The sequence below is a fragment of the Henckelia pumila genome, chromosome 2 (assembly GCF_033568475.1).
Source record: "Henckelia pumila isolate YLH828 chromosome 2, ASM3356847v2, whole genome shotgun sequence".
NCBI classification, from domain to species: Eukaryota; Viridiplantae; Streptophyta; class Magnoliopsida; order Lamiales; family Gesneriaceae; genus Henckelia; species Henckelia pumila.
This window is the reverse complement of record NC_133121.1, coordinates 192,108,889-192,125,010: the sequence shown is the minus strand read 5'-3', so window position 1 is coordinate 192,125,010 and position 16,122 is coordinate 192,108,889. Positions and strand designations below refer to the sequence as shown.

General features: G+C 34.7%; 1 protein-coding gene across 1 annotated transcript; it reads right to left on the bottom strand.

Annotated features, from left to right (window-relative positions):
- Positions 1-1,458: 1,458 nt before the first annotated feature.
- On the bottom strand, positions 1,459-12,491 carry LOC140882925 (ubiquitin-fold modifier-conjugating enzyme 1). Its single transcript, XM_073289187.1, has 3 exons — positions 12,059-12,491; positions 11,033-11,094; positions 1,459-1,912 (listed from the first exon to the last, which is right to left on the bottom strand). Exons 1-3 carry the CDS (start codon positions 12,389-12,391, stop codon positions 1,780-1,782), a joined length of 528 nt encoding a protein of 175 aa, XP_073145288.1. The 5' UTR covers positions 12,392-12,491; the 3' UTR covers positions 1,459-1,779.
- Positions 12,492-16,122: the final 3,631 nt, after the last annotated feature.

Sequence of the window (16,122 nt, the reverse complement as noted above, 5' to 3'; positions counted from 1 at the left end):
TCCTTTCAAGTTTTTGTATTTTTTGTATGTTTAACTCAAATTACTCGATAGGTTTCTTCTTTCATTCTTTTTTTAATAAAAAAAATTGGCTTTTATTATTTTTTAATTTATCTAATTTTATTTCTTTTTACAAAAATTGTAGGGGCGACAAAAATTCTCGAAATTTTGACCCTTCCTGAATCACATCTCATTCTCATCCCGAAAAAACTACAACCCAACATTTTCTCGAACCGATTTTTTGCAATTTTTTTCGTCTAGATTAATATAGGGAGAGAGATCGAGAATAAAACCTTATCCTGATGTGATTCTCGACCCCTCCTGAAATAATTTTATAATATATTTTATTAATAATTTTAATAATATATTGGGCTAAATATTATTGTACTTCAACATATATAACAATTAATTGTTGACTTAATTCACGTAATTTTTTTATTGTTAGAACGATTGTATAGTAGAATCATAAAATGATATTTTATTTTCCTGTCTTTTTTAAAAATTAAATTAATAATTTAATTAATTCATATTTATAATTATCTAATTAGAACAAATACTTAGAATAAAAGATGCAATTTGACAATCTATTTACTAAAATTTAACCAGTAATTTTTATCATAATATTTTATTAATAATTATATGATATATCGTATGATGTTTTTTTTTAACAAAAAAACTTAAACATTATCATAAATATTTTAAATATTATATGTTTTAAGTCGAATATTTATTTTATATATTTAGAAATATAAATTTCTAAATAGCATTTTTTAAATAAATAATCATTTTTTTGTGTTGTTTGAACGAAATCTTGAAAACTAAAAAAAATTCTGAATTTATTCTCCCTACCCGAGAAATCCCGAATATTCGCGGTCCGAAATATTCAAGTCTCAAAATATGTCGGGTTCACGTTCCAGAATATTCAGGTCCCAAAATTTCGGAATTTTTACTTATTTATTGTAAATTTAGAAAAACTTAAATTGAAAAGAAAAAATAAACGAGTTGAACATGTAGAAATTGAAGGCACAAATTTTTTTTTAAAAAACAAGCAAATTGGATTAAAAAATTGAAAAGGAAAATTGGATAAATTAGAAAATAAAAAATAAAGCCAATTTTGTTTTTTGTTTTTCAAAAAAAAGAAGAAAAACAAACTTGTTGAGTTAAAGAATTAAAAAAAAATTACAAAACTTTGAAAGAAAAGAGAAAACAAACCAAAAAAGAAAAAGGAAAAGGCACGTGTGCTATGGAGGAAACGGCACAGCACCCACAGTAGGGGGATCCTCATCCTCATATAAACAATAAATAATAATAATTTCTATGAGTTATTGTGTAAATTTAAAGATCTTCCAGCTTCAATACACACGTTCTCCCACACTCTTCGATTGCTCATGAATTTATGTACATGCATTTCGGTAAATGATTAGAAACCCAATTCTCAAAGTGAGAACCACCACCGACATGCACGATTACGCACACTGTTTCTTCAACCACACCAACAAAAAAAACTATTCATTCTTGCTCTTCATTTGACTGAACTCCAATAGCATCTGAAATCTTTTCAAGTTTAACGGGATAGAGTTTTCGAATATAATGCGCTCCGATCGATTCATTCACGGGTAATGGTCATGCAAAACACGACAGATCTACAAGTTAATCTAGCTACTGGTTGACAGATAAGAATCACAAGCATGAGTTTGTTGCCAAATTGCTTACACAATGTAGCCTAAGCAAAATATTTTAAAATCTTCTTGTTATTATATCACATCTTCAAGACGCCGTTGGTCACGAAGTTTCGTTGGATGATGCTGCATCATCTTTGTGCTTGATCATTCCAGAATCGACAAGAATTGGAATTTCTGCAGCAAGCCACGGAGCAAGACCCAAACAAAGTGCATGTGCTATACCAAACCTAGGACTAGCAAAACGCAGGAAATGGAGTTAGAATCACAAATCGAAACTCAAGAGAATAATATTTGGTACTTTTAAAGTATGATGGACAGGCAAATTACTATTCCTCTACCTTTCAACTATAAATTATAATACAGAAAAGGAGAGTACTAAGTCAACCTTCCAAGCCCCAAACTCGAGGGCGAATGCGAACCAAAGTGGACATGGCCAAATAGATCTCATTAGCGATCACTTGATTACCCAACTAGCAATGAAATAAACAAAGAAAACTAAGAATTTCAGTGAGTGAAATGCTGGGGTTTAAATTTATGTTTTTAGCCCGAATTGTGCTTCGGTGTTAAAAATGTGTAAATAAGAATCCTCCACATTTCTTGTGTTCATTTATTGCTGAAAGGGGAAAATAGTATACTTTGCTACCAAGAGAGCATAATATTATTGGAATACTCACCACTTAAACTCGCAACTGGCACAATTGTTTCACTTAATTCTAAATTGCTGTTATGTCAGTGAATCATGTGTGAGACTGTTAGGGAATTAGAGAATAGAGCCCGAGAAAAAAGAATAGAAGGACCACTACAAAACAAGTTTATTCTAGAAGAAATATGACACAGTCACTATAATATTCACAGATAATAAGTGCTCTGAAATTGTACAAACTGTGATTGATTCTCATAGGTTGATAAAAGGAGAATAAATGTTTAGCCCGGAGAAGATTCTCTGTACAAAAGGCAACATTCCCTTACCCTACTGGCCACAGCTATGGTATTCTTTATCTCTATCTCTAGTAAGAAAATAACCGAATTTGTAAACTCTCTTCACTTCACATTCTATTTTCCTCTCCCCAGTGTGCTCACTTATTTCTTCTAGAATAAACATATATTTATAATTGCGCAATTTCATTTTTGTTTTCTTGGCCCTTGTTCTCTAAGCCATAAAATACCACCCCCAAAAAATCTGAAGTTGGAATTTGTTTGGTTACCTCAGTGGCATCTTCCCATGTGGCTTCTCAATTGATCGTCCTTACCATTGCTCATACACTTGTAGAATTGGTTCTCCTTATTGCTTAAACCTTTTAGCCAAGATGCGTGCAGGTTCACAATCACTAGAAAAGGCTTCTTCCATCTCACTGGGTAGTTTTCTTTCCTGTGGTTATAGCCCCAAAGTTTTTGAGACACAGCATGAAACACGGTGAATCCTTGAGCCTGGTGACAATTGAAGCTTGATGGCATCCTTTCCAACCTTCTGTATAGTGCTAAATGGCCTAAAAAATCTAGAAACTAATTTTATGTTGATCCTTTAACTCACTGATGGTCGCCGATAGGGTTTAAACTTTACAAAAACCATCACACCAACCCGAATAATACACCTCTGCGATGAGCTCGTTGTAAGTTAAATTTTAACCGTTATAATAACCCATCTAAATTTTGTAATTCTTGAGAAATTGCGCCACCTGTATTTCCCCCGGGAAAAAATTGAATCAAGATGGGTGGTTTCCTCCCACAAACAGCCTTGAATGTGTGGTTCCTACAGCTAACTGATGTACCAATATTCCGACTATGGGATCCAATGCGACCACATACTGGGTTGTTCCGAAGCATAGCATTATAGACATTTCTCCAAACAACGATTTAGGACCTCCGATTGTTCATCCATTTCCGGATGATATGAGGAACTCATTTGTAACTTTGTACAATGCAATCTGAAATATCTGGACAAAAAATGCCCATGAATATAGGGTCCCTGTCACTTGAGATAGATTGAGGAATGCCATGTAACCTGACCACATCTTTGATGAATGCTTCAGCTACCAACTTAACAATTAATGGATTCTTTAGCATAATGAAATGACCATATTTTGTCAATCCATCAGCTACAACCATAATGACATCGTACCTTTTCTTCTTTGGCAACAGTGTAATAAAATCCACTACCGCATTACCAATAGGTAAAGGCTACAATAAACCAGCTGGAGTTGTGCCTTGATACCTTTTGTCTTTGACGTTCATCACATTCAGCCACAAAAAAATATAAATCTTGCTTCATAACCTCCAAAAAATATTATTCGCAATTCTTTTCATGGTTCCAAATGCACCTGAATGTGTCCCCTCATCTGTGTGCTGTGAAACTCTTCCATCACCGACCAAAATCTGACTCTAAACCCCATAAAATTTTGCATGCAGCACAACGCAGCAATTAAAATTAAGGCTCCGTTTCCCCTTCCCTCCTTGATAAGCCATCAGTCACAATTACTCATCCCCTATATATTTAAATTCAAATTCATAGCCCATCAATTTGGCTATCCAACTATCCGATAATGTTGGTCGGGGGTGGTGATCACTGTTTCGACAAGCTTCTCAATGGTTTCTGATAAATCATTACCACAAATCTTCTTCTTGGTAAGGATGGTCGCCAATGTTGTATAGCAATAACTAAAGCCATTAATTACTCATGTGGAGGCTTTGCTGAAGAATGCAATTGGTCTGCCCTCTTGTGATAATACAGGCCCTTACATCCTTCCCAGAAGCATCACATTCAATCAAAATTTCCATGCTAAGTTGGCTTTTTTAAATGGGTGCTGAACTAAAATTTCCTCTGTCCCTTCAAAAAGCATATAGCACGCACCTCCTTGTTCAACCTAAAGTTGTTTTTATTCAACAACTCAGTTAATGTTTAATAACCATTACGTTCCCTTCAATGAATCTCCAATAATGCCAATTCAAACCCAAGAACCCCTTACTTCTTTTGTGATTTGAGGTGTGGGCCACTTCATATTGTCGATCCTTTTTGCATCTATAACCATTCCTTATGCTGATATAATATAATATGCCCCAAATATACACTTCTTGCAGTCCAAACTGGCATTTCTTCCTACTTAACAAGAGCTGATTTAATAACAATCTCTACAAATGAGATAAATGATCAACCAATGAGTTGTTTATCAAAATAATATTAAGGAATACTCGGATGCATTTCTTTAGAGAGAACCTAAACACATCATGAGTGCCTGAAACGTCAAGGGCGTAAGTTCTAAAAGTGGTTATAGGAATATCTTCAAGCCAATTGTTATTTCATGATAACCCGATTTCAAGTTCAACTTGGAAAAAATATGGTGTTCTATGAAGTTCATCTAACAATTACTCTATCACCGGAACGAAATATTTATCCAGTGATCAATGAATTGTTTAGATGAGTTTTCTGGAGCTACGCTTTCTTCCAAGTTAGACTTGAGACCAGGCTACATCAAATAGAGATAAGATTTGGCCTAAAGACATTTTTCAGAAAAAGATTCTAGGAGTCATGTAGGCCACTATGAATTTCTTGAGATACCTTTCGGGGCTGAAGAATGTTACAACTACGTTCCACACAACCATGAATTAGGTGTTCAGGTTCTGCATCCGGAAGTGTCCTGGTATTCATCAACAATATTTTGACTTATAACAGGTCTTGGGAGTTGGGCCTACCATTTGTTGCGCCTACAAACCGTTTTGAAGGTACTGTCACTTGATCAGTCAGCGCTCAATAGAAAGAAATGCCAATTTTGGTCGAAGGTGATAGACTATCTGGGCTATATTATTTCAGAACTTGCCACTTGGGGAAGGTTGACACCTATGTAGCACGGATGCTCCCAAAACAACATTTCTAAAGTATCGGACATGGGTACGGGTATGGCACGCCGATAGGCGGTCGGATACGGCAAAATCCGTGTCATTGACTTTTTTTAAGTTTGACCGGGCAGATATGTTGTGGATACGACTAGGATACGGCAAGGACACATTTTCCGGGTATGTGTGGGCGAAATTGAAAATAATTAAGAGTTTTAGGGGTTAATTAGAAAAAAACTAAATTATTGAGGACTAATTATTAATTAATAAATAAATAAAAATGAATTGGGCCTAAAAAGCCCTAAATTAGTCGTTCATTCCTGTTCTTTTCTGCTCGGCTTCTCTCATCGTCGATCATCTCAGTATCACTCCTATGAAGTTCGCCGCCCGCCGCCCATCAGTTCTAGCAATTTTTTATTTTTAATATAATATTAATACAAAATTTATATCAATACATTTATATAATATATTTATATATTTTTTAATACCGTATCGTCTTACATTTTCATAATTTTCCGTACCACCATATCCATGTCGAATCCGATACGATACCCACCCGCGCAACATAGGTTGACAATGTGTCAATGGAGCCCATGCCACATAATTCAAAAGGGGTTTGTGGATTCTTTGGTTTATCTAGGTATCACCGAAAATTCAAAAAGGGTTATGGTATGATTGTTAAATCATTGACAAGGTTGTTGACGAAACACAATTTCAGATGAAACGAGGAGGCCTAAAAGGTGTTTGAGAAATGAAAGGAGATCATCAGCACTACACACATACTAATATTGCTAGACTGAAAACAAGGAGTTTTTAGTCAATGTGATGCATTTGGGAGGGGTACAAGGTTGTTTTATCACAGGAGGGCGAACCCGCAAAAAGGGCACTATCAAAGCCCACGTACGACGAGTTGGTGTTGGCGATGCAACATTTGAGACTTTATTTGCAGGGAAAAAGTTAAATGTATGATGGATCATAAGTCCTTGAGTAGCTTGCGACAGAATAGAGTAACCACTCCAGATCAACATAGGATAGCAATACAAGTTCGATGTTAAATATTAAGCAGGGAGAAATGCATAATGAAGAATGGAAGGGGGGAACAAACGACCAAATAAGTTTCTGTTGGTGTAGATGGAATTTGATGATGTAAAAGAAGAGAAATTGATCAAGATCCGATGTTGCAAGCAATCAAACAAAACCTGAGCAAGAGGGAATTACAATTTTCGCAATAAATAGTTAATGATGGACGATTATTCCATAAGGGGTGCATGGTACTCCCCGGAAATTAATTTTTTTTATGTTTAATTTATCTTTTGGTATCTTTTGTATACTATCTTCTTTGAAATTTTAATGATATATAAACATTATTTATGTAGAAATAGTGGATTTAAAATCTATAGTCGTGTAAGAAAAGGTACACATGGATAACCCTTTGGTACATCTCATTTTATGTTGCATTTATTAAATTTATTAGATTTGTGTTTCATTGTACAAGTGTTTTTAGTGATGTTATTTTTCAATATATATTATTGAATGTTTGAAACATATATTGCATTTCGATACGAATTTGTGGTTTTTAATACTTCCATTAAATTGCAAAGGTTTTATGATTATCTCATCCATCACTTTAATATTAAACGTAATTATTTCTTATATTGGTTTTTTATTTATGAGTTTGCAAACCAATTGTTTTTCCTATCATTTGCTCACTTATCATATACCTTGGTGTTGTACTTATTCACCTGATCTAAGCAAAACTTGGTTATTACATCCACACGTGGCGATTGTATCTCATGATTTTCATGAACATACTAATTTAGAACTAATATTCATTTTAATTGTTTATAGTTTTTCAGAATGTGACGATGAACTTAGTGCAATATTAAGAATTTTGACTAATTACTCTTCTAAAAGGATGCAATAATTTTATAGTTTTTATGGCGCATCACCTTAAAAAATCCTACAGATGGAAAGAAATCAAGCATATCAGATTTGTACATCTGAAGTTGCTTCTATGCTTCCAAACACATTAGAATCAACCAGTGGCATATCCAATAAAAATAATTATGGGAACTTACATGTAAATGGCCAAATCCAACTGTCTTTCAGTGACGTGGAGAGAAAAGGGAGGAATGAGGGTGAAATTCAAGACAGAGTAAGGGGTATTGAAGTTGTACATACGGGTAGAGCTCATGCTGAACCTATTTGGACGGAAGAAGATAGGCGTTAAGATTAACATTTTCCGAATTTTTTCGGCATTAATAAATGTTTTGACTTTCTCTACAAATAACTAAATACTTTTCCTGATGTTGTGAAAATTGCCAAGGGAAGTAGGCAACAAAAGGGGCAATTGCGTAGAAGATGTTCTTCTATACGCTATGGAGCGTGGTTTACTAATTATAACAATATGCATTATCTACGAAAGAGGAATCACGTCGCTCAATTTGATGATGTGGTAAAATATAAGTATATCTTTAATACCAAGTTAGTTACTTGTATAGTCGTATTGTCTCATTATTCACTTTTATTTTTACAAGGACACCTAGATATCATTTAGCGCTTAGAACATAATGAGGTTCTAACCTGTTTGGAATAGTATCCAGTCATTATTTATATGGCTATCCACGTGCACTTGTAGAATGAAAACGGTAAATTTACTTATATATTAAGTTGTTTATGGTTATTTATAGATTGTAACATATTTCTTTCACTTTCATTTGATTAATAAAAATCAATTATTCCTAATCTACATATTAATGAGCACTTCAAGAAGAATTTGAAAAAGAATGATCTTATCATGTTGTTTTAGTGGTTGGAAGTTTGAAACTAAACGAATGACAGAATGAGAAAATAGATAATAATTATTTAATAATACAGAACAATTACGACAATTAACATGGGTTTCAAATATTCCTCATAATGTCATTTGACTCGAGTGTTTTTGTTTCAATGTTTTTTGTTGTCATTTATAAATCCATGAACGAAAGATTTACAAATTTAAGTGGTAACCAAAAACATTGGAACAAGAAATCTCGATCAAATGAAACTAAGAGGAATACTAAAACCTATATTGTCGTAGTTATCCTGCATCATCAAATAATAGTTTCGCATTTCATCTTCTTTTACTTTCACACTTCCAACCACTAAAACAGTATGTAAGAACATTTTTTTTTCAATTTTTCCCTGAAGTGCTCCGTAATACATACCCAAGAATAATTATTTCTGTTTTTATTAATAAAAAAACATGAAAGGAATATGTCGTTATCGAAAAATAACTACCAACAACTTAATATATAAGTAAATTAAAATCTACAAATCTCACGTGAAAAATCATATAACCAATAACTTAATAATGTTCGAAATGTGTGAGAACCTTATCATGTTATAAGTTCTCATAAGCACTAACATGTGTCTAGATGTCCTTGTAGAAAAAGAAGAAAAAAGAAATAACGAGACAATACAAGTAACTAAATGTTTTTACTAAACATACAATAATATTTTACTATGTCATGAAAATAAACTGCGTGATTACTACTTCGTAGATAATGGACATGGTTGTGGTTCGTAAACCACACTACATGGTGTATAGAAGAACATATTCTACACGGCCGTCTGTTTGTTGTCCTTAGCAATTTTCACAACATTTAGGAGACTATTTAGTTCTTTGTAGAAAAGGTTGAAACAATTATTAATGATAAAAAATAGTAAAATGTTTCTGTCAATGCGTATCTTCTACATTCACACCCGCTCTTGTCCAACCACGTGCAGCAGGAGCTCTACTCATGCAGCTCTGTCTCGTGCTCTACCTTGAACTACACTCTTCTTCTTCGCTCTTTTCAAAAGGTTCGTGTTGGTCATTTATAAGTAAGTTCCCAAGATTATATTTATCGCATGTGCTTTCAGGTAATCCATTGGTTGGTTCTTATTTGGTTGGGAGTTCGAAAGCAACTTCAGTTGTACAAATTTGAGCCGGTGTTTTATTCTCCTCCTATACATTGTTGTTTTAACTATAGTCGTAATATTTTAAATGTGATGCTCAAAAAAATGAACGGATGTATGTCATGGAAGAGTAATTGGTGAAAATGTTCAACTATATCAACATAAAGTAATATAAAAATAAATGACTAAATTCATCGTTACATTATAAAGAACTATAAGCAATTAGAATAAGCAATTGTTCTAAATTAGTTGATCAAAATAATGTGATACAATCGCCACATATGTTTGTTAATAAACTACGTTTTAGCTTAGATTAGTAAAGGACAAGAATGTTGGTGATGAGGGTATTTGTCACGGGCCAAGAGAATAGAGGAAGGGAACACATGTTGGTGAGGGGAATAAAAAGTGACTGGCAAGGTAGCTAAGGTATTTAGTAATTCCTTGATTAGAGACAGTTTACTAACTTCACTAGGGAGAGGAGAGAGTATTACGTGTGTAGAGATTAATTTCTGGAAAAACATTATGTCATTGTACAATAATATATTGAAATTTTCCTTTACATTAAACTTGATCTGTTTCTTGATCTTGTTGTCTAGTTGGTGGTTGCAAAACGACTGAGGAGAGATAATCAAGGAGGTAAAGAAGTGGACATCATGCACTAGTACCAAAATGAATTTTAAATTGTGGAGGAGCTTAAATTACTGAAATCGATGCTTTCATACAGCCATTTGGTTGTAACTCCAGTTAATGATCAAGTATAACGTTTTTTATTTTGAATTTATGTTGTTACAAATCAGTTCTAGGGGCTACAAATTGTACTGATAGCTGGACCAAAATACCTTTATTCAGGATTAAAGGTTTAAAATTTAGGACCCAGGAACAAATATGTCCCAACTTACCTTGCCCTCACTTTCAAAAGTAGTTCCTGTTCCAAATCATCCTCAACAAGGAACCTAACTAATTATTATTAAACCCAATAATTAATTTGACTATCAAAGCAACGGATCATGAGAGACCAAACCCCAGTTAGCCACCATACCAAGAAAAAACCAACCACAATTGCGGCATGTAACCCGATCATGAACCAGATACATTTACCACTCAATATTTCGTGGTAACTAATGCCAGTTTCAAATCTTACGATGACATTATTAAACATTTTTATAATGGTGGCCATATATAAGCAGAAGAAAATTACAAACGTAAGACATAGCCTAGTTACTTCCCCGTGTGCCCAAACACATATTAACTACCACATGTCATTCAATTTCAAGTTCATCTCAAAATTATAAACATAAAAACGGCAGTCACCAATTTCATCATTTCTTTTTCTTTTTCTTTTCTAATAAAAGGGCTGCAAAAATTTTACATCTAAATTTAGCATAAGAAACACAACCCTGGCAAATCAAATGAATTTCCAAGAAAATACAAACTAGTTAGAATCTAATATCTAATATACTATAAAGTAACCATCCCTTTCAAACAATGCCATCACCCACAAAGTTACACAATTTAATAATAAGTAAATTTCCATAAATTAAACCCAAAACAAATCAAGAAAAACTGAGAAACCGAGTTGAAATTACCAGTTTTTGGCCCAAAGCGGCTTGAAATGCACTGTTAGACATATTTTTCCTCCTCTATACATCTACATAATACATACAAAAAATGAAAATCAGAGTTTTAAACATCACAATGTCTGCTTTGGAAAGAAGATGATCGAAAGTAAAAAACCAAAGATATTAAACGCAACATCAACAGAAAAGAAAAAAATGAAGATGAGATATTGCACTGTACTATCCATGACGAGAAAAAGATGAAGACGATTTCGAAAAAATAACAATATGATAAGAGACAACCACGGTAGAAAAGCCCAGTCTATAGCACTAGTCTAAAAAGTGAGAAGTCTTTTCATAGACAGAGAACCACGACACGATAACTTGTAAAGCCAACATGAGCGATATAGCATGTCCATTTTCGGAAGGCACCCCGCACGCATTGGCTCAGTAAAAACCACTTCCACTTACTATCCTTAATCCTATATATGACATGAATTGTGAGCAATATCTATATTTTTGAAAACTACTCAGACCATGTAGACAGATGTCCCTGGCATGAAATCTTATGGAAGCACCAATACTGGGACTTAAACAATAGAAGAGAGAACCTCTCAACTGACACTGCACCATTATTTCTGCACCTAATTCGTGATATTTACACCTTGCTATGTGTTGCATTTCATCTTTTATTTATCATTTATTACTCCCATATTGATGAGGAGATAAAGTACGAATCAACAACAACCAATAAAACTTGAGTCATATTTAATAATTGCTTGTTGGAACAATAAAAATCATAAAACAAAAATCAAGAAACAGGGACTCAAACAGAATTGAGTATAAAGGAACTGAACCCTAAAATTTTGAACTAGCAATAGCATTATGTGATTAAATGAAATTCAGTTCTAATTCTGTGCAAAACAAACTCTCTAGGAACCCGTCAAAAAACCAAACTGAATTCCGAAAGATCATTAAAATAATAATAATAATAATAATAATAATAATAATAATAATAATAATAATAATAATAATAATTAAAGAAGAAGAAAAAACCTTCTGCGTTTTTCCATCGAGCTGAGGCAATTCGATTTCAGGCGCGGTAGCAGGATAGGTGACCGGAATATCGAACTGCAGGTCGAACTCATATTTAAGAAGATTGTGGATATACCAACACTTGCCCGTCCACCGGGTTCCTTCGGGATTGGCGGCGGAGATCCGGAACCAATCGTTGTCTTTGGATTTGTTCATCGAGGTGTACGCAATCAGCGCCTTGTACTCCTCCTTCAAACGCTGCGTCCACGCGCCGCCGTCGCGTGGGCCCGCTTTCACGGAGAGTAGAGGGATCTGGGTCAGCGACGATTTCGTTGTTGGGTCCCATCCCTCCATCTTTCTCCCTCCGTTGGAGTTATGGCCAAGTTTGGAAGAGTTGCGTTTGTTTTACGAATGCAGGTTGCGGTGTTTGTTTTTTTTTTTTCTCCTTTTTTTAAAAAATGAAATTTTAGGATGGCATCAAGTGGTGTTTCATAGCATTTCTACGCTTTTTCTTGCTCTCAAGCGCTACCTTAATTTATCACTGCTATTTTTACTATTTAATAATAGTTGAGAAGCTCTTAATTGCTTTTTTAGAGGACATCAACTTTTGTTTTGATTTTAATCTATCATCTCTTTCATATTCATTATCCACTAAACCTTCTACCAACTCTACCCACAAAAAAATACATATAAAAATAACATTTATTTTACAAACGCATGAATGTGCATTTGTTGCTAGTTTATATAACGTTTGGTGGTTCTGATCTCACCCTCAGCTTCCAAACTGCTTAGCTTCTAGTTCGGTGCTTCCGAACCCAGTTCGGAGGGATCGATGGTTACGAAGACCAACTCTAAATTTCTGATCCAAATAAACATCTGGCTAATTAGGATTATGATTATTTAGCCATGTTTTGCCATTTAATCTCGTAAAACGGGATACGAGTTACTACAAGTCTCGATTCTCTTCTGTCACCAGCATTATAATCATACTTGATAAACATAAAAAAATAACTTTTACATAAAACATTCAAAATTTAAATATTTAAACTCATAATTTTTATAATAATTAATTAAATTCTCGTGAGTGAAATTACAAATTTTCGAACATTACATCGTTGTTTCTCATGACAAGACGACTAGGAGGCATGTTAGAGCGAGAAAATGATTTTAGATACCAATTAATTTGAACCGAGACATAAATGAAGTTAAAGTTTGAGAAAAACTCTCGTTTTTTGATATAAAATGTTTAAAAGTTCTCCAACAAATAGGCGCCTCCGGATGAGCTACAGAGCAGTGCTCAAGAGTTGGGACCTTCGAAAGCAAAAGGCTGACGACTAACGTATGTATAGTCCGAGATCTCTAGTAGTAATAGAAAGTATTTATTAGCCTAGTTAAGGCTTTTAGACCAACTTTAGTGATTCAATGATTGTTTGCTTGTAGGCTTGGACACTAGACTGATATTGCTAGGACTGTCTTAGAGAGATACGTAAGTACTGACTGAGATTGCCAACGAGTATACATGCTTATATGTTGCATCTTACGTGCCATGTATCCATGTTTTACTTCTTTATACATTAAGTTGCATTAGCATATTCATGTTGAGCCGAATCTCCTTCAAGATAGCCATTTGAGTAGCGTCTCTCAGCCCTACGTTCTTGATATATTGTTGGACACCTAAATGTATATATTGTTGGACATCGTGAGATGCCGTGATAACGGAGACTAACTCTACGGTGATCCTTGGCGAGTGTGTGGATGTACCCAGCGGAGTTGGTCCCAGATGATACCATACACTCATTGGCGCCTAGACTGAGCAGAACTAGGCAATTGACCAGTACACCGTCATTTGCATGCATCATAGTAGATTTGTATACTCGTGCTTATGTTTTGAGCGTAGTTCGCTCACGTCCTTGTTATTGTGTTTTCTTGGACATCCCATTCGACGGGACAAGGCTTAGGTTGGGCGAGACTAGTGGTTCGAGGCATGGTTGAGAGTGTACCCGTGGCTACAGTGTTGTGCTTCCTGTTGTAGGGTTGTTTCAGTAGGTTTTGATATTGTTTTTGATTTGGTTGTATAACACCATTTCTATTTTGGGTTTTTAGTCATCGGTTGTATACTGTCGGTTTGGGATTGTTAAACTCATTTTATTTCCGCTGTTAGATTATTGTTTTAAGATTGTCTTTAATTGCATGCTTAATAAGTTATTTAGTAGGTGATCTGGATCGGGTCCCTACAAGACTAGCATACGAGCAAGATTTTAAGAATTTTTTATTATGCAGTTTTTGTTTTAAAATTATTGTATATTATTTAATTTTAAAGTTTAGGAAAGAAAATTATTTTAAAAAGTTATATTTTAAACTTTATGGGCTAGTTGCGGTCCATAAGCTTTTCTTTTAAAGATTAGAGTTCAACCTATCGTAGTCAAATAGGTTAGCGTCAAAACTTCTTTTTTTTCTTTCAGCTTTACACGTTGGTAGCCGCCATCTTCCCCCTACAAGTTCGAAATTCTCTCTCAAAGTTTTTCAAAGATTTTTGCATCGTTTAATCGTGAGAAGGCTAGAGTCGTATTTTCAGAGTCCAAATTTCTACATGAAGCAAGAAAAAGGCAAGTTGACTGATTTTATAGATATTCATTTTAAACTTCATTAGTTTCTTGCGAGATGCAAACGGTTACATTGTCCAAGTTTTTCAAAGGTTTTTTAAGCTTATGAGTTCCATAGAAAAATTATTAAAAATATTGTTAATTCGCATCTTTTTTAAAATACGATAAACACATAGATAGCTTACTCATTATGTTAACTACTATGTATTATTTAATTTTTTCATTAAAACATTCTAGCCCGAGTGGATTTGGAATCCTAGCTCTGCCATTGTCAAGCACATCAACTCCTATTGCACAGGAATCTTTCGGGTAGCCTCTTGTCTTTGCTTAGGGTTATTCTGATGTTCTTTTTTTTTTTGGAATCTCCACGAGGTGTTATTCCTGCTCTGTCGGTTCGTTCATATATCATAGGGCTTGGGTTTCATCGTTTCTCTTGCAGTGAAGTCGGTCATCATGCTTTTGTATGCGCAAATTCCGATCGTCGATGGCTCTTGACTAATAATTCCATGGCTATCATTGATGACATTGATAATATTGCGGGGTTGGAGAAACCATGTGATGAAGTAATCGTCAAAGTTGACACAACACAGTCTCTCTTTTTGCGTCGTGTTTGCTTTTGTCCATGACACGTTAGTGATAATTGGTGCTGCTTAAACTTAATTCATTACACTTGCATTGCTGGAATCCATATTTGTCAGTTTATCATTGATTTCGTCAATTATCTATTCCAATAGAGACTCATCCCAAGCCTGATAAACTATATATATCTTGGCTCCTATAGGGTTCTGAAATTTCTGTGAATCATCAAACTTTGATCTTTGTTTTGAAAACTTATTTGAAGTGGTTTCGTTAATGCTTGTCACTTGTTTCTTGGCTACCTGTGGTAGTACGATTGCCACACCATCCATTATGGACGCACCAACAATTATACATTTCATTTCAAGGGGATTAATATTGTCTTGCTACCATATCGTGAGACCAGGGCTTCCCTTAGCTCTTGTTAGTTTGCCCCTTACTACACCTTCATTTTTATTGCGAACATACATCCAATCAGATATGTCCGACACTACCATTGTGTTTGCCTTTATTGCCTAACATTGACTGCTTATTCCACCTCTGCACTACCATTGTGCTTGACTTGGTTTCGATGGATGCTTGTCACTTGTTTCTCGACCACCCGTGATAGTACAACATCCACACCACCCATGATGGACGCACCAACAATTATACATTTCATTTCAAGAGGATTAATATCGTCTTCCTACCATATCGTGAGATCAAGGCCCCCCCCCCCCCCCCCCCCAGCTCTCCTGTTAGTTTGCCCCTTACTAAACCTCGTTTTTATTGCGAGCAGCCATACAAACAGATATGTCCAACACTACCTTTGTGTTTACCTTTATTGCCAAACTATCGACTGTTTCTTCCACCTCTGCATCCATCTGGGTGACAAATGAAAAATGACTTTCAAAACATTTGAGGGCC